The sequence below is a fragment of the Balaenoptera acutorostrata genome, chromosome 17, assembly GCF_949987535.1.
Source record: "Balaenoptera acutorostrata chromosome 17, mBalAcu1.1, whole genome shotgun sequence".
NCBI lineage: Eukaryota > Metazoa > Chordata > Mammalia > Artiodactyla > Balaenopteridae > Balaenoptera > Balaenoptera acutorostrata.
The window spans coordinates 35,438,473-35,463,367 of record NC_080080.1 but is presented as its reverse complement, the minus strand read 5'-3'; the positions used below and the strand labels follow the sequence as shown (position 1 = coordinate 35,463,367).

At 40.2% G+C, this 24,895-nt stretch overlaps 1 protein-coding gene across 3 annotated transcripts in view; it reads left to right on the top strand.

Moving 5' to 3' along the window:
- GRHL2 (grainyhead like transcription factor 2) overlaps positions 1–24,895 on the top strand; it is a 166,851-nt gene that overhangs the window by 52,810 nt on the left and 89,146 nt on the right. For all 3 annotated transcript variants that reach the window (XR_450244.2, XM_007173397.2, XM_007173396.2), the window contains exons 3-6: positions 4,966–5,033; positions 9,442–9,835; positions 20,052–20,107; positions 23,200–23,356. Coding sequence is in view for 2 of the 3 variants with exons in the window: in XM_007173397.2 (XP_007173459.2) it covers positions 4,966–5,033; positions 9,442–9,835; positions 20,052–20,107; positions 23,200–23,356 (675 nt within the window). In the remaining variant the exon portion in view is untranslated. The remainder of the gene's footprint in view (positions 1–4,965; positions 5,034–9,441; positions 9,836–20,051; positions 20,108–23,199; positions 23,357–24,895) is intronic.

The following is a 24,895-nucleotide window of genomic DNA, read 5'->3' as shown; positions in this document are numbered from 1 at the left end:
AATATCTTTATTGGAGTATAATTGCTTTACAATGTTGTGTTAGTTTCTGCTGTACAACAAAGTGAATCAGCTATACGCATATATATATCCCCATATCCCCTCCCTCTTGTGTCTACCTCCCACCCTGCCTATCCCATCCCTCAAGGTCATCACAAAGCACCGAGCTGATCTCCCTGTGCTATGCAGCAGCTTCCCACTAGCCATCGATTTTACATTTGGTAGTGTATATATGTCAATGTTACTCTCTCACTTCGTCCCCTCTTCTCCTTCCCCTGCTGTGAAAACTTGATACCTTTATCAATCTTTAAAATCTAGTAACATATTAAAGTGACCCTGATTTAATCACTTGGGTCATTACAACATTTTTTGGTAACTTTTATAACTATGTTAAACAAATACGTTAGTTAATACTTTTATAAGACTTTGAAGAAATACATTAAGATACACTTTGAAAAAATATATTTTTCTTATTTTTTGAAAGTAGATTTTACTACTGTGAAATGGATATAATTTCAGGTATCTGTATTAGATGGCAATTCTTTTGTATTAATGAAAAAGAGAAACACACCTTGAAACAAAAATCATTAGTAATTTAGGAAAGCAACGTATTTTATTTCCCACAGGTTCAGAGGATAAAGTATTAGTAAATATGGTACCTGGATTACCTCTCCTCTTGCACACTTTTACTATTTAGAGGAAAGTTGAAATACTGCTTTCTGTAAATATTTTGAAATGCAGAGTAGAGAGTTTACATAAAACTCAATTTGAGGATGTGGAGAAAAAGGAACCCTTGTATACTGTTGACGGGAATGTAAATTGGTGCATCCACTGTGGAAGACAGTATGGCGGTTTCTCAAAAAACTAAAAATAGAACCTCCATATGACCCAGAGGTTCCACTCCTGGATATAGATCTGAAAAAAATGAAAACATTAATTTGAAAAGATACATCCACCCCAGTGTTCATAGCAGCACTATTTACAATAGCCAAGATATGGAAGCAACCCAAGTGTCCATCAGCTGACAAATGGATAAAGATGAGGTATATAAATACAATGGAGTACTACTCAGCCATAAAAAAGAATGAATTTTGTCACCTGCAACATTATGGATGGACTTGGAGGGTATTATGCTAAGTGAAATGTCAGAGAAAGACAAACACTGTATGATATCACTTATATGTGGAATCTAAAAAATAGAAACAAACTAGTCAATATAACAAAATAGAAACAGACTTAAATATGTAGAGAACAAACTAGTGGTTACCAGTGGGGAGAGGGAAGGGGGGGAGGGGCAAGATAGGGGTAGGGGATTAAGAGGTACAAGCTACTACGTATAAAATAAATAAGTTACAAGGATATATTGTACAATGCAGGGAATATAGCCAATATTTTGTAATAACTATAAATGGAATATAACCTTTAAAAATTGGGAATCTCTATGTTGGACACCTGAAATTTATATAATATTGTACATCAACATACCTCAATTTATTTATTTATTCATTTATTTATTTTTGGCTGCGTTGGGTCTTCGTTGCTGCGTACAGGCTTTCTCTAGTTGCGGCGCGTGGACTTCTCATTGCTGTGGCTTCTCTTATTGTGGAGCATGGGCTCTAGGCGCACGGGCTTCAGTAGTTGTGGCACGCGGGCTCAACAGTTGTGGTTCACGGGCTCTAGAGCACAGGCTCAGTAGTTGTGGTGCACGGGCTGAGTTGCTCTGAGGCATGTGGGATCTTCCTGGACCAGGGCTTGAACTTGTGTCCCCTGCATTGGCAGATGGATTCCTAACCGCTGCGCTGCCAGGGGAGTCCTGGTTTTTATGTATTTTAATGATTTAAATTCACATTATCTAGATGAATGAGTGAATACATGATTTAATAAATATTCATAAGCTGCTGAAATTTTTGAAAGAAATCAGCTTTTTATTTTTGGCTTATACATATACATTATAGAAAATGCAGGGAAGCTTAAAGAAGAAAGTGAAATTTCCTGTAATTTTTCTATCATATCATTTGGCATCATTTTCTCCATCGCTGAAGGATTTTGAACATAAGCCTGGTAGATTGGAGAAATGATTTATACATATTACAGCAACAGCAGCAGCAGCAGGGAGGTGGGTTATGAGCAGAGAATCCAGTGAACAGTTCGTTGCAATAGTCCAGATAAAAAATGATGAAGCCCTAAAGTAAGACATGATGGTAGCTGTTCCCTGGGTCAGCATTTGTGAGGTTCTCCCTAAATCAGCCACTCTATTTAGTCAGCCATACTGCATAGAGACAAAGCAGTATGTTCAAGAAATCACTGAGTATTTGTTTGAATAAAATCTGGCAACTGATTGTGTGTGTGTGTGTGTGTGTATGTGTGTGTGTGTGTGTGAGAGATTTGGTGGGAGAACCCTATAATTAGGATCATAATATCTAAGCTGATTCTCAGATTAACCAAGGCGGAGTACAGAAGAAGGGCTTTGGGGAAAAGGATAATTGTATGTTGAGTTTGATGTGCTTGTAGGATGTCCAGGTAGGGATGTCTGATAGACAGTATTGTGGGTCTAGACTTGAGAAAGGGGCCTGAGTTCAGAGGTCTCAGTTTCTCTAAGAAGGACAGTCTTTGGGAAGCCAAAAGGTAAACATGGTTCAGGGTGGCCCAGATGGGAGCAAACCCAAAGGTTTCCCTTTGTCATATTGTGCCCAATACTGTAGGCTGACCAGGCTGCTCAGAGCTGGCATCAGTGCATCTTGGCAACACTAATGTTCACTTCCAGGAGTCTTTGGGAGTTACTAATATGTTTTAGTGTTTGGAATCCCTATTTCTTCTATTTCTTTGATTCTGCTTTTTGCAGGCCATTTTGATTGATTCAGTCATTCTTTCAACAGGAATTTAGTGAGGGCCTGCTACATTCCAGGCGCTTGGGACATAACCATGCACAAGGTGGACACTCATGGAGATTGTAGTCTAATCTTGGATATGGACCTTTAGATGGTTCTCGAAGTAAGCTCACAAGTTAGCTTAGAGAAGGCATGGGTAGGGTAAGGCAGGGGACTGGGGTACGTTCCAGGCAGAGAGGACTGGGTAATGGCTCTGCTGCAAGAAGGAGCATTGCATGGTCAGAGACGCAGTGTAGCTGTACACACAGCAGTGATGGGGGTGGCCCAAGTTGAGGCAGAAGAGTTTTTGGAGGCCATGTTCCTGAGAATAACGGGAAGCATTGAAGAGTTTTAAGTAAGAGCATAGTGGGGTCAGACTTAAAGATCACTCTGGATCTTCTTAATGGATCCTGAATGGATTTGCAGGGGTTAAGTGAAGGAGAGGAGAGACCCATTAGGCTGATGCCATAGCTCAGGTAAGAGGTGTCGGGGGCTGAACCAGGAGGCAGGCATCCACAGGGAAGTTGATGGATTTGAGTTGCACGGGATTTAGTGTAATGTCTTCAAGCTTCATCCATATTATAGCATGTATCAGAATTTCATCTTTAAGGCTGAATAATATCCCATTGTATGTATATATCACATTTTGTTTATCCATTCATCTATAGATGGACATTTGGGTCATTTCCACTTTTTGGCTATTGTGAATAATGCTGCTGTGAACATAGGTGTGCTGGGTATTAAAATTTTATGTTTATCTGTCGTTTTCAGTAGATGATAGGAGCTATGTTTTATTCATTTCATTTCTGTCTAGCACTTAGTAATGCCTGCTACATTGTAGACCCTCATCATTGACATGTGAGTGAAGGACTTACAGTTGATTTACTTTATTTTTATTTAACAAATGCTTATAAATTCCCAGACACTCTAAGTGGCTTTAAAAAAATTAACTCATTTAATTTTACTAAACACCCTGTGAGGTATAGGACTACCATTATGCCTGTTTTACAGCTGAGAAAACTGAGGCAGAATTAGTAAGTGGTAGAGCTGAGATTTGAACCCAAACAATCAGGTCTAGGCCTGGACTCTTAGCCACCCTGCTATGTTGCCTCCCTTGCCCAGCTAGCTGGGCTTGCATACATATTCAGGTGAGTGGAAATTATCCATGAGGATTGCTAGTCCGGAATCCAGAAGAGAGATGCTCCTCATAAACGCTCTCTTATGTCAAAATAGTGAAGGCTGTGTTTTGAGTGCAAAGGTGTTTGGCTAGAAGGAAGATCTGGAGATTTAGGAAAAAACAAAATCAAAAACAAAAACAGAAAAACCCAAAACATCCAACCAGCCAAACAAATGTAAACCCACTAGTCATGTGTTTGAGAAATATGGTAGAGATAGGTAAGCGATCCTTAATGCGGTAGGGCAGTCAGCTGATGTTCAGAAACACAGCTGGTAGGGGTATCCCTTCTCTCAAGTAGCACTTTTTCAATAATCTTTCAGGTAATATGTTGGCATTGTGGTTGTGAAGTCAATAATAAAAGTGCATTAGAAGAAGAAGGGTGGAAGCCAGTTCAAGAGCTAGGGAGGGTAGGTAAAGGCTGGCCCACGTATTAGATGTTTCTCCCTCACTGGACAGTGCAGCCCCCTACCCAGTTTGCCCCCCTGCATGTCAGCACCTGGAGTCCCTCATCAGAGTGGAGGGTCAGTCCCTGTTCCTTAACGGGATACCTGTTGTAGCTCCAAGATGTTTTCTGTCTGCTCCAGAGCACAGATACTCTTACCCTTTCCCCTCATCCACTCCCAGCCAACGTGGGGAGGGCTCAGGAGGTGCTCAGGTCCAGCGAGAGAGAGTTGCCTGTGTCAGCAGGGCACAGCAGAATCAGGATTGCTGTGGCCCTACGCTGATGATCACCCTTTTGTGTCTGGTCCACTGTCATTGCCAATCAGGCTACTTACCTTTAACCATCTCCTGGCCACTGCAAATTTGCCACCGTTCTCTGGAGAATGTTCCATTTCCTTTTCTTTGCTTATGCTGGTGTCAAGCTCTGCACGAGATCACAGTTGCATCTATGTAAGTCTGACTGATGGTCGGTGATGTTTTCAGGTTCCTCGAGACAAGAGGCTGCTGTCTGTAAGCAAAGCAAGTGACAGCCAAGAAGACCAGGATAAAAGGTATGATAATATATACAGGAATATGCCTGACTCCCCAAAAAACTCTTTTGCTATGTTTTTTGAAAACAATAGTATTAAACTATAACTTTTGTTTTTGAGAGGATATGGGAGTCAAGAAGCTTAATGTCTGCTACCTGTTTTTGGAGTCTGGAACAAAACTGGATCTCTCAGGCGGGAGAGAAAATTGCATTTTTTGGTTTTGCAATTCTGCAAAGGGCCATCAGTATCTTCCAAGGGGGCTGCAAATCCCAAGAGTTAGAGGTGATATACAGGCAAGATAGCCTACTGCTGGCGTGAACTTTTCTGTCCATCCAATGGCTGTATGACTGCGATGAGGCCCTTGAGGGAGTGAGACATTTGAAGATCGTCTTTGATAAGGGAGAGAGGAAGGAGGCCAGGCTGATTTCAGTCCAGGGAGGAGCCGGTAGGGAGCCATGGGTGACAGAGGACACTGTCGGGGTGCAGGGGCAGGAAAGATGTTAGGAGACCATAGGTCATACTCCTTTGCTTCAATCCTGAATTAAGAACCAGCTGAAAAACAAGAAACAGACAGATTGAAATTAAAAAGGAAAAGAAATCAATTTTATTTCTGATGCAGCTAATTAGAGAATGTGATTTTGAACGAGCAATTTGTAACATTTCAGTCCTGACTTAGATATGGCTGTTCATCCGGTCCCAAGCAGGACTTCAGGCCTCCCTGAAGGGACAGGCCACTGATGGCATGGCCGCGGTGACTGGAGTGTCCCCTTTCTTTGGCCAAGATGATCCAGACATAAAGGGGGACCCACAAGGGTCTGAACCACCTTGCTCAGCTACTTCTCCCAAACTCACCAACCAAATACATCTCTTCCCCTGCAGAGGGGAAGCCACAGTGCTTTTCTGTTGGGGGTTTTTCCACTTGGAAACATGAAGCCAGGAGAAATGAAGTCTGCTAAAACACATGTCAGAATCTTTCCTGGCCTTGCTAGGAACTGCTTGTGACATTGTGATCTCGTCATACGACTAGCAGTGGGGGCCACCCCGCCAATCAGTGGCCCTGTGCTGTGTTATCACCTCTAAGGCACACCCCCAGCAGAAGATCAAGGCTGTCTGCATCTGATTTGTAGTTCCACAGGGATCTTCTGACGCTCTGTGCTGCTTTGGGGCCCTGGGGACTAGCGAGTAGCAGTGATGACAGGGAGAAAGAGGCTGATGTTCTCAGGTCCTTAAACTTTTCCTCCATCCAGCCAGCATTTATTAGGCTAAGCAAGTGCTGTCTCCTAAGTCCTATACCAGTAATCACAGAAAAGCTGGGGGAGACGCGGGGGGGTGGAGGTGGGGAGGGGAACGAATCTAAGATGTGTGCTCTGTATGTATCATAATAGACAAAAGAGCCCATGTTTTGCTAAAGTATCTTTTAGCACAACATTAAAGACTGACGGCCACTCATTGTATTTTAAAGGCCATTTTTGTGATATCAATGGAGTGCCTTAAAAAAAAACTGGCAGTGAGGTATAGACAAACCACCTTGTATGGACTGATTATGACTTAGTAGACTTCCGGATGAATGTAATTTGGAAGGATATCATTTGGTCTGCAATGTACTCATGAATTAAGGTGCCATGTGCTGACATGATAGCATTACAAATGTTCGTATACAGAAGTCGCCACTTTGAAAAGTAATCTCAGTGTCATGACCCCAATTTTTTTTAAAGTATATTTCAATGAACCATTCTTAGCCTTGCATTTTTTTCTCACATTATAATGTTTGGTTCAATTTTAAATTCTATTGCAGGTGAGTCAGTATATCTCACCATAATTCTTACTTTGTTCTGATCACCCATTTTTTTGGATGACTTCCAGAGTTCTCTGGCATCAGCTTTTAAAGTCGGTGCTATTCTATAGAGGCACAGTTACACATATAGGATGGTGCCGAGTCTGTTGTCCCCTCGTCTCATGGTAGTGACGATTCAACTAGATTTGCACAACTTTATTAGTTTGCTTATTTATTTGTTTATAAGCACACCAAAAATATTTTGACTTGTGTTTCTTGTTTAGAATGCAAGTGTTTTGCATGAATTAAAGACTTAAGAAATTTGGACTGAAGTGGACTCTAAGTGGAGAGGAGTTGATTAATTTTGAATATTTTGGCAAAGCCAGTAAGACCGTGCTTGTGCAAAGCCCAGAGGTGCCGAAAGTGGATAATTGCTTTGGTAGCTAATGCACGTAGACCAACTGTCCTACACCCAACTTGCAAGACATTATCCACAAGTATTAGTAGTTACTCCTCCACAGAAGGGTCCCGGATCAAATGAGTTTGAGAAATTCTGGGTTACAGTTAAACAAGGGGAGGAACCCTTGGGGGCCTTTACTGTGTTCATGACTGTGACCCACCAGGGTGGTCTTGTTTAGGCAATTTTTTTTTTTAATACTGATTTTATCATGGTCTCCTTTCTTTGAGGAACATGTATTAACATTCTATGCAATGTTCTCAACAACAAGGTTTAGGAAATACTGATATAAATGGGTGGTCTGGGTTTTGGCATCATCAGCTTACTGGGTTCAGATTAAAAATAATTTCTAAATTTTCACTGTGTCTTAGATACAGATTCATTGTATTGATTTAGCCATGAAAGCAGGTTATTACTTAAAGCCAGAATGTTTATAGACTCACGATTTTATTCTTTAAAGGATTTGTTTCTAGAATGATTTCTACAGGTCTGTGACTGACTCAGAGAGGTCCAGGTATTTTTCTGTTGGCTTTGTTCATGTGGAGCCATTCTTTCCTCAAGCTTCACTTTGAAGTTTTATCTGAAAAATCAAAGCTAAAAATACCAAGTCCTGTTTGAGAGGCAAGCTCAGAGGCGAGTGGATTTCCTTTACAGAGAGGAGCCACGAGAGCTCAATTCTTGGAAGAACCAATTTTATTCAAATATTTCTCTCAGTGAGAGATGGCTATAAGCCCCAGAAAGCACGTGCTAGTTTTAAAAAAACAGACATTGGGGATAGGGCTCCATGCAAAACGTGCATTTTCTCTCTCTGTCATTCAGAATAATCTATAAATAAGTAAGAGGTGGCCTCAAATCTTACTGACCACAAGGACTTCGCTAGTAAAATCATTTTGCTATCAATAACGCTCTTTTCGTAAGAAGTTTCTCTTTGCTTCTGCTCTCTCCCAGAATTCTATAGTATAGATGAAAGTATTTCATCTTATCCTGGCAAGAATTAATCTCCTAAATCCTTTCCTTTCTCTTTGTAGCACGGGAGGTCTGAGATCTGAGAGATCTTGTCTTACATCAGCCCAGTTACACCACTTCCTTAAGCCCTGGAAGTAATTCAGTGCTAAGGACATCAATGAGCTGATGTTATTTCTCAATTTAGTGAAAATATCCTAATGATAAATTCTCATTGTATTATTTTTCCTGCAAGGAGTTTAGCCTGCAGAAGAGTGAAAAATATTCTTCCCACTCTCTTCCTTTAACTTATTATCCTGCTCCCACCTTTTTAAAAAAAAGCTACTTAAAATGTTTTCTTTTGAAAGCTTTCAAACATACCCATAAATAAAGACGACGGTATAGTGAACCCCCAAATACCCATCCCATCCTCCACGTTCAGCACTGATAACTTTGGGTTACACCTACTTAATCTTGACCTTTTCTTTCTTTCTTTCTTTTTTTTAAAATTTTTATTGCAATAGTATTCAAAATAAGTTCCTGGCTTACTTTATGTCATTTCACCTCTAACAACTTTTGATTTGTATCTCTAAATAAACAAAGACATTTTATTACCTAATCTCAAAATCATTATCACCATCTAGGTGAGTTAACAGTACTTCCTTAACATCAGCTACCTCTCAGTTCATATTCAGTTGTCTCAAAAATCCCACTGCCTCATAAGTGCCTTTTTGGTTTTTTAGATCAGGATCCAGACAAGATCTGCTCATCCTGTTTGATTGTTATGTCTTTTAAGCTTCTTAACCTAGAGCAAGTCTCCCACTTTTCTTTCTTTTTTCATGCCTCTGACTTATTGAAGAAACCAGGTCAGTAAGATGTGTGACATTCTGGTTTGTATGATTGTTTCTTTGCAGTGTTGTTTAAATTATTCTTCCAGCTCCCATATATCCTAAGAACTGGAAGCTAGATGTAAAGGCTTGCTTGATTTAGAGTCAGCTGTTTCTGGGGGGGGGGGGGGGGTGGGCAATAGCACTTTCTAGGTGGCGCTCATTGCATGATACCAGGAGGCATATATGGGTAGCTGTCCTCCTTCTAGTGATACAAAGATTCGTTGCTTTCCATTGTAAAGTTGGCCATCAGCTTTCCCCCTAATGCATTAGCATCCCCTGATTCTTGCTTACATCAGTTATTACGAGTTGCAGAAAGGTGATGTTTCTAATTCTGTTCTGTTGTGGGGTGTGGGTTTAAACACACAGAAACTGTCTTGGCACCAGTGGAGCCCAGAGTAGTTTGAGTGGAGGAGAAAACCGAGTGCAGGTCCTAAAGACTGTTCCAGTGAACCTTTCCCTAAATCAAGACCACCTGGAGAATTCAAAACGGGAACAGTATAGCACGAACGTCTCTGAGAGCCCAGCCGTCGTCCCCATGGCGGGAATCACAGTGGTGAAGGCCGAAGATTTCACACCGGTTTTCATGGCCCCACCTGTGCACTATCCCCGGGGAGATGGTGAGGAACAACGCGTGGTTATCTTTGAGCAGACTCAGTATGGCGTGCCGTCCGTGGCCAGCCATAGCGCCTACCTCAAGGATGATCAGCGCAGCACCCCGGACAGTACCTACAGCGAGAGCTTCAAAGACGGAAACACAGAGGTGAGTCCCTGGCTCTTACGTCAGCAGCTGGAACTGAAACCCAAAACCACCCAACTTGTTTTCTCTGTTTGCTTTTTAAGTGGGATGAGTGAATTCAACTGTGAGTTTAAAGTTTTGTTTGTTTTTTTAAACATGTCTGCATCTTTCTTCATAAACGGGTTTTATTAGACCATTGGCCTAGGTGTGTGGAGGAATATTTCCGTTTTCCTGCCTCTTAGATGACAGATTCCTTGACTGGTTTTAGTTTTAGTCTTAAAATTAAATGTTTTTGAAGAACAAAGGGCTGTTTGCGTGGAAATTTCCTACTTTGTAAAGTTTTCACTTTGACCTCTTCTAGTTTATAACTTTCCAGATGGCAACCAAAGATGTGGCCTGTCCATCATTTTTTAAAACAATATAACTCTTTAAAGATCTGGTGATTGAATACTCAAGAAAGAATTGGTATTATCAATAATCAAGTGTGTACATGTATGTGTACTTTGTACCTTACAAATAGATTCTATGTATTCTTCTCGTGTGCCCAAAGAACTTACAGAAGCAATGATCTTTGCTTGCTTGTTTGTTTTAAATTCACACGTTTTAAGGGCACAGTTTGAAAATTTTGGTAATTGTTTACAATTATGTAACCAAGATCAGAATCAGTGGAAAGTTTCCTCATCCTAAAAGTTTGAATTTGAAGCCCTCCCCTCTCCTCTTGCTCACGGCAGACACTAATCTGCCTTCTGTCACTATAGTTTTGCTTTTTCTAAAATTTCATATAAATGGAATGGTAGAGTATAGAGTCTTGTATGAAAGTCTTCTTTCATTTAGCATAATCTTTTTGAGATTCATCTATGTTATTGCTTGTATTAATAATTTGTTTCTTAAATTGCTGAGTAGTATTCCATGGTAAGCATGTATCACAATTTATTCACCAGTTGGTGGACATTTGGTTGCTTCTAGGTTTTGGCTTCTAGGTTTTGGCTATTATGAATAATGCTGCTGTGGACATACGCTTTCATTTGTCTTGTGTAAATACCTAGGACTACACTTGCTGGGTCATGTGGTAAATGTATGTGAAACACTGCTGACATTGTTTCAAGGTGGCTGGAACATTTTCATTCCCACCAGCAATACATGAGGGTTCCCCTTTTCCATATCCTTGCCCAAACTTGACATTGTCCGTCTTTTTAACTGTAGTTGTTTTAGTGCGTATGTGATTGTGTCTCATTGTGGTTTAAAATTGCATTTCTCTGGTGTCTAGTGATGTTGAATATTATTCCGTGTGTTTATTTGACCATTCCTATAACTTCTTTTGTGAAATGTCTGTTCAAATAATTTGCCCAATTTTTAAATTGGGTTATTTGTCTTCCTTTTATTAAGTTGTAAGAGATTCTTAAATAGTGTAGCCCTTTATCAGTTATACGTTTTGCAGTTTGATAGCCGCTTTATTTTCTTAACTATGTTTTTCAAACAGCAACAATATTTAATCTTGATGAAGTCCAGTTAATCAATATTTTCCTCTTAGAGTTTATGCTTTTGATGTACAGTTTAAGAAGTCTTGACCTAACCTAATGTCACAAAGATTTTTCTCATTTTTTTTCTAGACTTTTAATAGTTTTACCTCTTACATGTAGGTTTATGATCCACTTTGAGATAATTTTTATATCTGATATTAGAGAAGGGTTGAGTCCCATTTTTTTCCCACATTGATATCCAGTGTTCCAGCACCACTTGTTGAAAAGACAATATTCTTTCCATTTAATTGCCTTGGGATCTTTGTAGAACAACAATTGCTGATATAATTGTAGATCACCTCTCCAATTTTTGACCCAGAATATGTAATGCTTTTTTTCTTGTCTTTAGTTCAGGTCAGCTGCTTCAGCATTTAGGAGCAGTGCCTTTACATTTGAGTCGATGGTCACTGACATCTTATTTTGCAGTCCACCTGGGTCAATAAAAGACAATGGCCAAAGGAGAAAACTTGTGGTTTCTTATTTCTTAAAGAGGAGTGACTGTGGTGACAGTATACCAAATACTTGCAGCCTGATACCCATTTATTTGCCAATGGGACAAAATTCAGCCATCTGAGGCTGAAATTGTAACCCTAAATAATCATATTTTAAAGTAATAAGCATTTCATGAGCATTTACTATGTGCTGGGCATCATTCTAAGTGATCTATACTCATTTAATCCTCACAAAAACCCTATGAGGTACTATTATTGTCATCTGTGTTTTCCAGATGAGGATACCAAGGCACAGAAAGCATAAGAACACCCATGGTCGCACCGTAGTAAGTGGCAGAGATGGGACTTGCCACAAGCTGTCGGGCTCCAGGGCCAATGTCCTTAGCCGTCACCTCTACACTCAGAGACACTGTGGGACCTTCCAGTTCTTAGGAGCTCCATAACTGAACATAGTGCCTTGCTTAAATGTGTTTGTTTTTTTAAATGAGTGTTCTTTGTCTACGTCATTAGCTATTTCTCATCTTTCATGTGAGAATAAGAGGAAGGAAAGGAACCAGCTCTCTGCAGCGTTGGGAGGGCCTCACAGTAGATAAGTCACACTAGCAGCCCTTCTTTTCCTGGCCTGTCATTCCTGAGTGCCTGCTGTATTCTATGAAACTGGGGAATGAGCAAAGTGAGACACAATAAACCCCCTGCCCTTACCAGGCTTCCGTATTTCTTGGGCTCTGGTAGCTTTATATCAAACCTTCAATGTCCTTGTAATAAAAATATTATCTTAAAGTTTGCTTCTTTAGCTTCCTGTGTGGTGTGGCTTAAAAGAGTCAACAACCTGCTGCTGCTGCTTCTTTTTTTTTTCAAACTGAGCAAGGGATCTCGTAGGGTTTTGGGTATTGTTGAATATTTGATTTGCCCTCAAGCAGTCAGGGGTGCTTCTGTAGAGAAAAGCAAATCACTCCACATAGGAATGTGAGGTGCATACTTTTTCGCTAAAGAGTTGCTACTGATCTTTTTCTCACACAGTGCAGAAATATTCCATTAGTCACAGAAGAGTCCGTGGATGTGGTCCAATGTCAACGGAACCATCATGCTATTTGGAGGATGTGTTATGAGTTGTGTTTCTGTTGTAGGTAAAGAGGCTTATGAAAGGAAGCAATTGTATTTGGGGTTTTATTTTGAAGTGGATGAGAAAGCAACTTACCAGAAACTAAATGTGAAAATTATTTCCACCAAGTTTGGTTTAGCTGCTCTCCTAGTCTTGGAAATCAGTGTTTACATTGCATATTATATTTCAATCTGATGTAAATTAAATGGAATGATCTGTCACGATCTTTAGCCATGGCACTGTCAACTGGTTATAAGATCAGGTGAGCTCAGAGTGATTTCACCAAGTAAATTTCACTAAGGAAAATTTGTCTAAAACCTAGCACTTCCTTTAGGCAAACTACTAAAATGTCTACTACTTGTTGAATTAGCAAGTTTCATTTGCTATTAGAGATGGCTTCTTCTCTGTGTGTGTGTGTGTGTGTGTGTGTGTGTGTGTGTGTATAGTGATACCAGGGAAGGGAGCAGTTTGGTTCAACTGAGGCTAGTAGCATTAAAAAGTTCTTTAATGAATTTATTTTAGCTAATTTGGTTTATATTTTATTCTGTATCCTCTTCGTAGTAACATTTGGTAAATATTTGTTTATACTGGGTGTTAGGCATTGTGCTAGACGTGGGAGTAGAGGGCCGGAGGTGTGTCTTTGTTTCTGCGCTCTAGAAGGTTACTATCTATATAGCTGCTGTTTATTGAGTACTACTGTGTGACAGGCACTGTGGCTTACACACTTTATTTCTAATATTTACTGTACCACAATTCTGCAAGGAAGGTATTACTCTTCCCACTTTACAGATGAAAAAACAGAGATTCAGAGAGGTTATGAACGTGCCAAAGGTCACACAGCTAATAAGCAAAGAGTATAGTTGATAAATATAAAACAGGGTAGTATTAACACCTAGCATGTTTTTAGGAAACATGTAAACCTTGAGAGATGCAAGAAAGAGTTTTTATAGAAAAATCATATGAATTGTCATCATAAGCATCAAAGTAGAAGAAAGAATTTGCTATTCTATACTACAATTTTGTATAAGTCAGTTAACATAAGTCTAACTGTATGAATGAAGGAACACCAGATCTCAGTGATTTGATACACTAAATGTTTATTTCTTGCTAATAATAATCTTGATAGATGTCTGCAGACCTGTCCTTTGATCAGGAATCCAGGTTCCCTCCATCTTGTGACATTACCATCTCTATATGTGGCTTCAGGGTCATCCCAGCTGGGGAAGAGAGACCATGGAGACGGCACACTGAGTTGTAAATACTTTGACCTGGAAGTGATGCTGTTACCCCTGTTCACATTTCATTGGCTAGAACCAGTCACATGGTCTTAACTAACTGCAAGAGGGCTGAGAAGTCTAGTTTTCCCATTTAGTCCTCCCATGTGCTCAGGAATGAGAATGATTTATGAGTGAGCACCAGATATCTCTACCATGTATTTCATTATTTAGTCCCTGGTATGTTATTTGTCAAATTAACATAGTTTGCAGAGAATCCTGAAGTAAAATCAAAGAATTATTATTTGTTATACCCAACAGACATATGATGGTTATATCCATTGATGTTATATTCATCTGTAGACTGATACTGGAAGTTACCCTGGATCTAAAACCCTGTCCAACATGACTAATTTTTAACTGATAGTTCATTTCCCACCACAAACTTAAAGAATAAAATCTTAAAAATGTTGATTCAAGTACTGAAATGGAACATGGCTTCACTTTTGATTAGTGCAACCAATTTTGCTATTTTTATTTTAAATACATGATATAGTGCATATGGTACCACTGAAACTTCTATTATTTTATTAGTTTGTTTTTGCACCAAGCAAAATTTTGGAAAATCCTTAGCATACACATTTTATACTTGGGAAGGATTTAGGTTTCTCTGTACATAGTCAAATTTTATGAGATTGGTTGGCCTATTATTAGGTTCCTAGGGGCCATCTACCCAGCTCTTGAATAGAACGGCTCTGGAAATCCCTGTTCTGTTAAAGCTGTTACTTTGCAGCACCATTTGATGCTTTGATCACTGTTGTCTCTTGAAAATGCTCTTAGCTTTATGTCCGCAGCTTCAGTTATCGTCTATGTCCTGAATACTCTTCACATTTTTTTTCTTCAGCCCATTTCTCCTCTCTGAGCTCCAGACCTTTATGTTCAACTGCCTATTTGACTCTCCACCAGCTCAAAATCTGACTTATAACCTTCCCTCATGTTCTCTGCTCTAGTGGAGTGGCACCCCCGTCCTTCTGGTTTCTCAAGCAACGAGGATTTTTTTCTTGATACTTTGCTCTCCAATAATCCCCATCTAAGTCATTATCAGTTCTATCAACTTCACTTTCTTAAATCTCTCTGAAATCATTTATCTCCATTCTACTTCCACCATACTGACCCAAGCTATCATTATCTCTAGCCTATAATACTGTCTACTTTTGTACACTGTACCTGGGATGGTCTTTTCAGAATGCTAATCTGATCATGACATCCTCTCACTGAAATCCCATTGTTTTTAGGATTAAGATCTAGATCTTTAACAGGTTTATAAGGCCTATAATACTGTCCACTTTTGTACAGTGTACCTGGGATGGTCTTTTCAAAATGCTAATCTGATCATGACACCCTCTCACTGAAATCCCATTGTTTATAGGATTAAGATCTAAATCTTTAACGGTGGGCTTCCCTGGTGGCGCAGTGGTTGAGAATCTGCCTGCCAATGCAGGGGACACGGGTTTGAGCCCTGGTCTGGGAAGATCCCACATGCCGCGGAGCAACTAGGCCCGTGAGCCACAGTTACTGAGCCTGCGCGTCTGGAGCCCGTGCTCCGCAACAAGAGAGGCCGCGATAGTGAGAGGCCCGCGCACCACGATGAAGAGTGGCCCCCGCTCGCCGCAACTAGAGAAAGCCCTCGCACAGAAACGGACACCCAACACAGCCATAAATAAAAAATAAATAAATAAAATAAAATAAATTAATTAAAAAAAATAAAAATAAAAAAATAAATCTTTAACGGTTTTACAAGGCCTTGCACGTTCTGTTTCTCCTCTGCCTTTCCCACCTCATCTTGCACATCTTTCCCCCGGGTGCCCTCTGCTCTGAGCGTCATTCAGTTCTGTGAACCTGATATGCTCCCTCCTGCCTCGGGACCCATGTGCCTGCTACTCCATGTTTCAGAACTGTGCTGTGCAATACTGCAATCACTAGCCACATGTGGCTATTAAAATTGAATAAAATTAAAAATTCAATTCCTCAGTCCCACTATCTCCATTTTAAGTGCTCAAAAGATACATGTGGCTAGTGGCTACCATATTAGTGAAGATATAGAACACTTCCATCTTTGCATAAAGTTCTATTGGACAATGCTATTCTAGAATATTCTTTACTACCTTCCACACCCTTCCTCCTGTGTGACTTCCTCAAGGAAGCCTTCCCTGTCCTCCCCTTTCAGTTCCTAGTAAAGTCAGTTTTCTTTGTATCTAAGTCCACCAGCCAAAGATTACCATGAACACATCTGTAGTCAAAGTTACATTTATTTAGCCTGCTTCCGCAGGGGACCCTTAGGGACAACTCAGTAAGAGAGGGTTGGGAGGAGCTCTTGATAGTGTTTGGGCTTGTTCTGGATGAGTCTAAGAAGGGATCATGGAAGTGACAACCAGCTCTGGATTTCGTATGTCAAGACGTTGGGGCAGTCTAGAAACTGGGTACCTCAGTTGTCATTGTTCAGGAGATGGGATGAACAAAGCAGGGCTGAGGATATCTTTGCCAAGAAAGCATCAATCCCGCAGAAGCGGGGATGTCACTCACTTTTGTAGCTGTGTTGTTGTCTTCTGGGGGTCTGTTGGGAGCATTGCTTATCTTCTGTTGGCCTTGTCTGTGTGCTATTGGAAGCAGTACATTCTGTTAGAACCATCAAGGCTGATTGTCAGTGGGACTGATTTTTACTTTCTCGGTGGTGATGTGCTCTCCTAGAGCTCTGTTGCTCTTCCTTAGGGTGCTTGCACACAGTTTGTAAATTTTTAAATTAATTATTTGACTAATATTTTTCATCTACTAGATCAGAAGCTTCATGACAGTAGGAACTGCTTCTCTTTTTGTTCACTATGGTATCCATAGCACCTAGCACGGTGTCTGATGCAAAGTAGATGCTCAGCAAATATTTATTGAAAGAGTGGATGAATGAATAAATGAATCATAAGACCTAAAAAATTGGTGGCTGATCAAAGACATGGAATTATTTAGCTATATCTGATTTTACCACTGTTAAAGAATCATTGTCTTTTTGTAGTAGATTCTTAGCAGATGTCTCTTTCCTCCCACCCAAGGAAAAAACTAGAATTCTGATATTCAAAATTTAAATATAACATTCTAATATTCCTTGATGTCTAAAGTCCTTTAAGGAAAATCTAGAAAATATATGTTACCATACTTCCTTTACTACCATTTTCTCAGGCCAAATGATTAAGAAATGTATAGATGCACTGCATCAAATCACAGCAAGGTATGGTGATGTTGGCTGTCTGCCTCCCTTTTGGCATCCTTCAAATTATATTAAAATGTTCCCAAACAGTTGTGGAAACTTGGTAATTGTAATCAGAATGGCCTGAGTGTTTTGGTTCTAATTCTCTTTTTTTTTTTTTGACCAGAATTTTTTATTTGACTAAATTCTATTTCATGCATAAGCATGACAGTCTCTCCTGTTTATTAGACTTTGACAACAACAAAATAAACAAGCAGCCTTGTACAGAACAGTGCAAATGCCAAGGGTGAGGGTAGGCTACAGTTTTACTGTAGGATAAATATATATATATATATTTTTAAAAGGCCTCTCTCCCTTTGGCCATATCAACAATCATTTAGAACCATCATAAAGGATTGTGATGTTTTCCAGGTAGACTATACATTTAATTTTTTTTTAATTATAAAGATAATGTAACAGAATTAAGGATAAATGTTTAAACTAGGAAAAAGTAATATCCATGTCAGTAATATATGAACTATTTTAATTTTTTCATAGTTCTTGTTTACATGCTCATATTATTGGATTAAGAGTTTTTATTTGTTAGCCCAGAGTTGACAGTCTCTTTGAGTCTGAATAGTTGTAGTATATCACATCTTCTTACATCCCCTGGGAAATTAGAGCCCTAGAATTTATCAGTCCAATATGTTTTAGTAAGGAAGCCTATCCTCAGGCTGCAGAGTGCTATGGCATGGAAAATGAACTCATTCAGGGCCATGCTTATTAATACTGGTTCACCATGTGTTGTTACGGGTTACCACATATTCCTTCAAAGAAGACCTTGGAAATGCATCTTCTCTGTCTTGGAGTCACTTCCTTAAATGCTCTTTTCATCATGCTACCCTCCTACTCCAAAATTTCCTAATTCTTAAATATGTTAAGAATATATTTGTCAAAGCAAACTTTGTCAAAGCAAAGTTCACAATAGCCATAAAATCTTTCCAGAATTTTGCTGATCTTCCTTTCCTGGTAATGTTCATTCTGTACTTTTCCAGTCAGGACACCTGAATAAATGAATGAATGGATGAATGCTTTAACATAGACCTTCATATCTAGTCATTTGCTGTATTTCGGTTTCTTTTGTTGTTGTCATTTTTCGTATGAATTTACTCACCTCCTCAACCAATTTTTATATCTTTGAGGCAAAGAAAGTGCCTTATATATTTTCTCTATGTCTCTTGGCACCACTTAGATGCTGAAGCCCCAGGATATTTCCATTTAATGCCTTGTTGATTGGTTGACTGATTGCAAAAGAAACACAAATCTGTATCTTTGAGTCTCTGTCATGATTAATAAACTAGTTAACAAATATTTGTCAAATGCTCCTGGGCTGCATTTGGGTAAACTTTGAAGGGCAAACTGTCTTCTCGGATCCACGGAATTTATAAGACTGGATAAAAAGAAAGATCCTATGTATGTACATATAAAGTGTGATGTAAGGGCACACTGCATTCAAGTGATGGTGGTTAGAGATTGTGAAGGAAATTTGGAAAATAGCTGTGAGTAACCCTTTCCTGAGAAGGAAATCTTTGAATTACTTGTCAAAGAATGGAAGTTTATGGCAGAGAAATGAAAGGCAAGACGGTTGTTTCTTAGAAAGAGACACTAGAAAAAAGGCCACAGTGGAAGGTCCAGATCTGTGTGGTCCACCAAGTGCTTTTTCATCAATATTCTATTATATTCACTTTAGGATCAAGAGTTAGGGCTTTTGGTACATCTACTTTTGAGAAGTTTCTAAAATGTAGCAAAGTGCATCCTACTTGCGCTAAATATACAACAACTGAATGTCTGTGGACCCAAGCCTTTTCACATGTAATACTAAGACTTAGAATTTCCCTCAGCAAAATTACTTTTAACACTGTTGTGATAATGAAGATCTTAGAGAAGGGCATTGAATACAATCAAGTGATTACTATAGAACAGAATTTTTGTTGTTGTTGTTGTTGGAAGAAAAAAATGTCAGTGTAAACTTCAGTTTCACAATTTTGCCTGAGTATAGAACAGAATTTAATACACATAGATAGAGCTCACCACGTTCCAGGAACTCTTTGTAGTACTTTATCTCTGCTAATGCATTTAATTCTTCTCATCACTATTAAGTAGGCATTTTACAGCTGAAGAAAATATGGCACTTGCCTCAGTCTACATAGGCAGCAGGTAAAAGAGCTAGAACTTGACCCTAGAACTTGACTTTAGACAGTCTTGCTCCAAAAACTATGCTCCCAAAACTCTGAATACTGCTTTATGATACGCTATGTGGCTTCTCTGTAATGAGTATTCCGTTAACTCAGAATTTGTGGCTTTTGGAATAAGTGTTGGAGATAAGAAAATGGAAGAGATGTTTACATGTTTGAGGAAACAGTTTCCAGTACCTGGAGACAATTTAGGAACACCTGTGGGCATGTCAATGTGGACATGTGAATAAAAGCATAAATGCATTTTCTGTTGAATGTAATTCTCAGTGTGCAGGTGGTATGCAAGTTCTATACACAAATGGTAACTATTTTCACTGTAGTTGAAAACATAATACCAAAAAAATGTATAATTTTCCTTTCTAAAATGAGGATAAAACAGTTTGGATACATTTGTCACTTTTTTTTTTTCTGCATAATGACTCACCTATTTGTTTTAATTTTGATGACTCTTAAATTTTGCAGAAATTTCGGAGTGCTTCAGTTGGGGCTGAGGAGTACATGTATGACCAGACATCAAGGTAGGTTACAGGAGATGCCCCTAGAAACTGATGAACTGATAACTGTTTAAATGTATCGTCAAGTTATACTTTTACACCTTTAAAAGCAAATTCTTTTCTCTACACAATGACTTCTAAATTACTATTTCCAGTCTTGATCAATTTTCTGAGACCTACCTGTACCCTTCCTTTGTCCTTTTGCTGCTAGACGTCCCTTCTTAGGTGTTCCTCTAAACCTCAGACACTTGGGCCTCCGGCACAGCATGCACATGTCTTTTCCTCTTCTTTCCTTCCTTCTTCACTTCTTTCGCATCTGTTCTTCCACTTTCACTTCTTGTTGTGCCTAATGATGCCATCCTCCCAGCCACACACTCCAGAGGTGCAAGGTGCTTGCCTTCCTGCTACACGTTCATGGCATTTGCCAAGTGCTGAATGTCCTATTCTACTTGTCCTGTCTCTTCCAATTTACTCTTGTGCATATGCTCCTGAGCTGTTGCAACATAACAGGTTGCCCTGCCAGCACTTTCTTTTCCCTTCCGTTCCACTTTGGACATTTCTACCTACTAGCTATCACAGACTTTGGTGCCTTCCATCTTCCAGCAATGAGATAGGGATTGAGGATAAGTTATAACCTGTCCTTAAAAGAGGCCCATAGACTTTTGCAGGAGACCTGTGTGATGTCATACGAATTGCAATACATTTGCAAAATGATGAGTCCTGCTACAGAGATACATAAACAGACAGCTGAGATGACCTGCAGGCCTGGGTGTGTGTGGGGTGTGAGTGGGATGGGGCCAGAGGAAAGCTTTACAAGAAGTAGCATTTGAGCTGGATCTTGATGGATTATCAGGAGTTTTCCAGGGAAAGGAGGAGGATTAAGAACATTCTAGGTAGAGGGGCCACATGTTCAAAGTCCTTGGTCGTGATCATGCCTGTAGACTGGAGAGAATGGCAAGGATGAATTAATCCATCCCATTTACAAAACTTATCAGTGATTTCACCATTTCAGACAGAATAAAACACAAATTCCTTATGAAGGTAGTTGGGACCCTCGATGTGCTGGTCCCTTTTTACTGTAAACCTTGTCCCGCACTGTATTTCTTGACCCTTTACTTTTACGTGTATGTCCCTCTTCTCCTCTCTCTGTTTCTGCTTGAAGTCTTCCTGCTCCTTCAGGGACTTGCTCCAGCCTCAGGCTCCCCAGGCATCCTCTCCAGATTCTCCCAGCCAGAATTTGGGTGTGCGGTGGTGGTGAAGGGTAGAGGAGAGGCAGAGAAGATAAAGTTCCAAATCACCTTCGAAAACGTGGAAATACATGTATAATTTGCATGCTGTCAATCCAGATAACCATGCAGCCAGCTATCAGGCCAGTGAAAAGAGCATCGACCTACCAGTCATGTGACCTGGTGTCTCTTTCTGCTGCTGTCATTGTCCCCAGGAGTGAGCAAGTTTCTCAGTCTCTCCTCAGCTGTGAAATGAGGAAAGTGGTTCTTATCTTGTGTTGTGGATGAGCTTGGGGGACGTGAATCCCTTGAAATTATATTAAAAATCATTAGTGTTCATATGCGCTTTTATCTGGGAAGAGGGTTCACGGCTTTCTTCATGTTTTTCAAGCAGTCTGTGCCCTAGACAAGTTGCAAGCTCCTGGTCTAGGTGATTCCTTATATCCTGTCCAGGTCTCAAACTTTATGATTCAGTGGGTTATCTTGAAATTGCTTTTTCCAGGCAAAATGACAGTGGAATTGGTTCTGTCTTGAATGATTTATTTCCCACCTTATTCTAAGACACATATTCTGGAATTTGCTTTGTTTATCAGCTTAAGCCTAAGATTTTTATCATGTAAGAGGAATATTATTTTGCCCTTCAAATTTCTTTCTCATTATAAAAGTTAAAAAAACATCAAACATTGCAGAAATACTCAACATAGAAAGCAAGAGTCCCCCGTAATCTTGTAAGCAGATCATTTTAAGACGCAAACTTGAGTCATTTTTGCACACAGCCTTTCACAGACTGAAATTAAAGAGCTAAAAGAATAGATAGACCCAGTGAAGCGCCTCTGATGATTCTCAGAAAACACACAAAGCATTCGTAATTGGATCATTACTGTGTGCCTTCCTGCAGTGTGGCAGAAATAAATATTCTGAATGAGCATCTTAAATAAAAAGATTGTGATTCATATCCGTTGCTCATTTTAAACAATGGGTATATTCTTCAAAGTTGGGAAAAATCAGTGTTTTTATTTTATAAATTAAATTATATTTGTAAAATATTAGGGAAATTATTAAGAGCAGGGATCTGCAAACTTTTTTTCTGTAATGGGCTAGATACTAAGTATTTTAGGTTTGGCATACTACACAGTCTCTGTCACAGCTACTCAACCTTGCTGTGGCAGCAAGAAAGCGACCATAGATAAGACATAAACAAACAAGTGTAGCTGTGTTCCAGTAAAACTTTATTTACAAAAAACAGGCAGCTAGCTGGCTTTGGCCCACAGACCATTGTTTGCAAGCTCCTGATTTAGAGCAGTAACCCTGTCATGAGTTCTTTTGCAGGCTTAAAAAACAAAACCCCCAAATCAAAAAACACTCCCTGTTATGGAACTAGATTCCATATAGATTTCAATAATGAATGAGTTCTAGACTTTTACATTTTGAAATATTTTAAAGTGGGAGGTAGCTATTTGCAACACCTTGGTTAGACAAAAGAAGGTTGGTATACGGATGAATTGAACAAAAGCATTCACATATTTGGCTTGTTGCTAGGATGAAAGTGACAAGTTTTAGCGATTCTTAAGTTCAGGCCTTACCAGGGACCAACTAAAACCTAACAGAGGCTCCCCTGGCTCTGCCTGGCACAAGTGGAAGGGCACATTGTGGACTTTCTCCCCTTCTAAACCATCTGGTTTATGGGCCACTATTAGACATGCTGTGTGCAGTGTACTAACAGTGACCTTTGGTATGGTCTCATCTCTTTTGCCATGTGCTGTGTTTCGTCTCTGAAATGGAGTAAACGTTGGTTAATATTCATACAAAATGCTATTGATGTGAAATTGATCCAGAAGGCAGCAATGTCCAAGTGAATGAATCTGACCACTATTTGTCTTCCGTTCACAGTGGCACATTTCAATACACCCTGGAAGCCACCAAATCTCTCCGTCAGAAGCAGGGGGAGGGCCCCATGACCTACCTCAACAAGGGACAGTTCTATGCCATCACGCTCAGCGAGACGGGGGACAACAAGTGCTTCCGACACCCCATCAGCAAAGTCAGGGTAAGGGCCTCATTTCTCCAATAAAGCACAGAGGGATCAGGTGAAAGCAGTTACTACCTGCCAGCCTTGTGGAAGGGCATGGAAAAAATTCCAAAATAAATAATTCTAGAATAAATGTCAGAGAGTTGGGGCAAGAGAACTTATTGGCTTGCAGTTTATCATTTTAATCAGTAACTAATAAACCCCAGGGAAGGGACGTGGTTGGAAAATGCTTTCTGACTGTATCCAAGGAATTTTCCCAGCCTCATTCATTGCCTATGTGCTACCTACCTAGTTGTTGTTGTCGTTGTTTTCAATCAAATGATGTGCAGTTTTCAAGTAAGCAGCTGTAAGTCAGAGCGTATGTGTGGGCAGGAAAGAGCTGGGCTTTCTTCTGAAAAGGAGGGTGCAATTCGTTCTGCGTCCCTGGGCCCTCTGCAGCTTTGCTTAAAAGCCTTCTGCAGCCTGGCGCTTACTCAGGAGTCAAGAGGTGGGCATGATATGATCCCTACCAGGAGTGACTTGGAGGAATTTTCACATTCACGAGTATTAGTTCTATTTGTGGGACATGAAACTGCCTTGGAAGCCTGCCAGCTTCTGGCATTCTCGCTACTGCCAAGAAGGGAGGGAACTGGTAATCCCTGTCGACTGAAAAGGCAAATTATAGCAGAGCTCTCAAAAGAGGTTGAAGGAGTTTCCTGCCCTGTTGTAAAATGATTTATGCTGCTGTGTGCGTGGTGTGCACCCCACCTTATTTTATCCATAGCTGCCTCCTCCTAAGCTCTTTCTTCTGCATACTGAGCAAGGAACGCCGTGCTGTGCCGAGCCCAGTGAGTTTACCCCAACCCAGATTCCCAGGCAAAGGTAACACCTGAGGTAGAAGAGAAAAAGAGTGTCCGGGCACCTGCTGGCCGGTTTGCCTGTTACTAGCTTTAGGTAAAATCATTGCAGTGCTGCTTTTTTGAATCAACCCGGTTTTACGGCTTTGTTTCCATGAGAAAGACAAGGAAGAATTGCTGCTCATTTGTCCAGCAGGCCTTTCTCCCTCCAAGGCCGTCCCAGTTCCAGATCGGAGTGGCAGGAGGCAGGGCAGCTGAGAGTGAGGGGAAAGACAGGGGGGATGTGGGGCTAACGACCCACCTGAGGCTGAACCCGTGGTGGGTGGAAAAGTGCTTAGTGTGCCCTCCAGAGGAGATGGTGTGTTCCGGCCCTGAGGTCAAGGCCACGGGGGAGGAATGCTGTCAGCCGCAGCATCATCGTCATCATCAATCATCACCCCCATCATCACAACAACCAGAGCCACAATATAACAGCTAATTTTTATTGAGTGTATCTTCTATGTGCTGGGCACTGTGTTACGCACTGTACATCTAGTAACTCATTGAAACTAACAACAGCCCTATGAAATAGACATTCCTTTTATAATGTTACAGATGAGGAAACTTGGCCTTTTAGAAGCTAGCAACTGGCCAAGGTTACATAGCTCAAATGTGAGGGAACTGGGTTACATCCCAAGCAGTCAGACTCCTGAACCTTCTCTCTTAACCACTGAGTGTACTG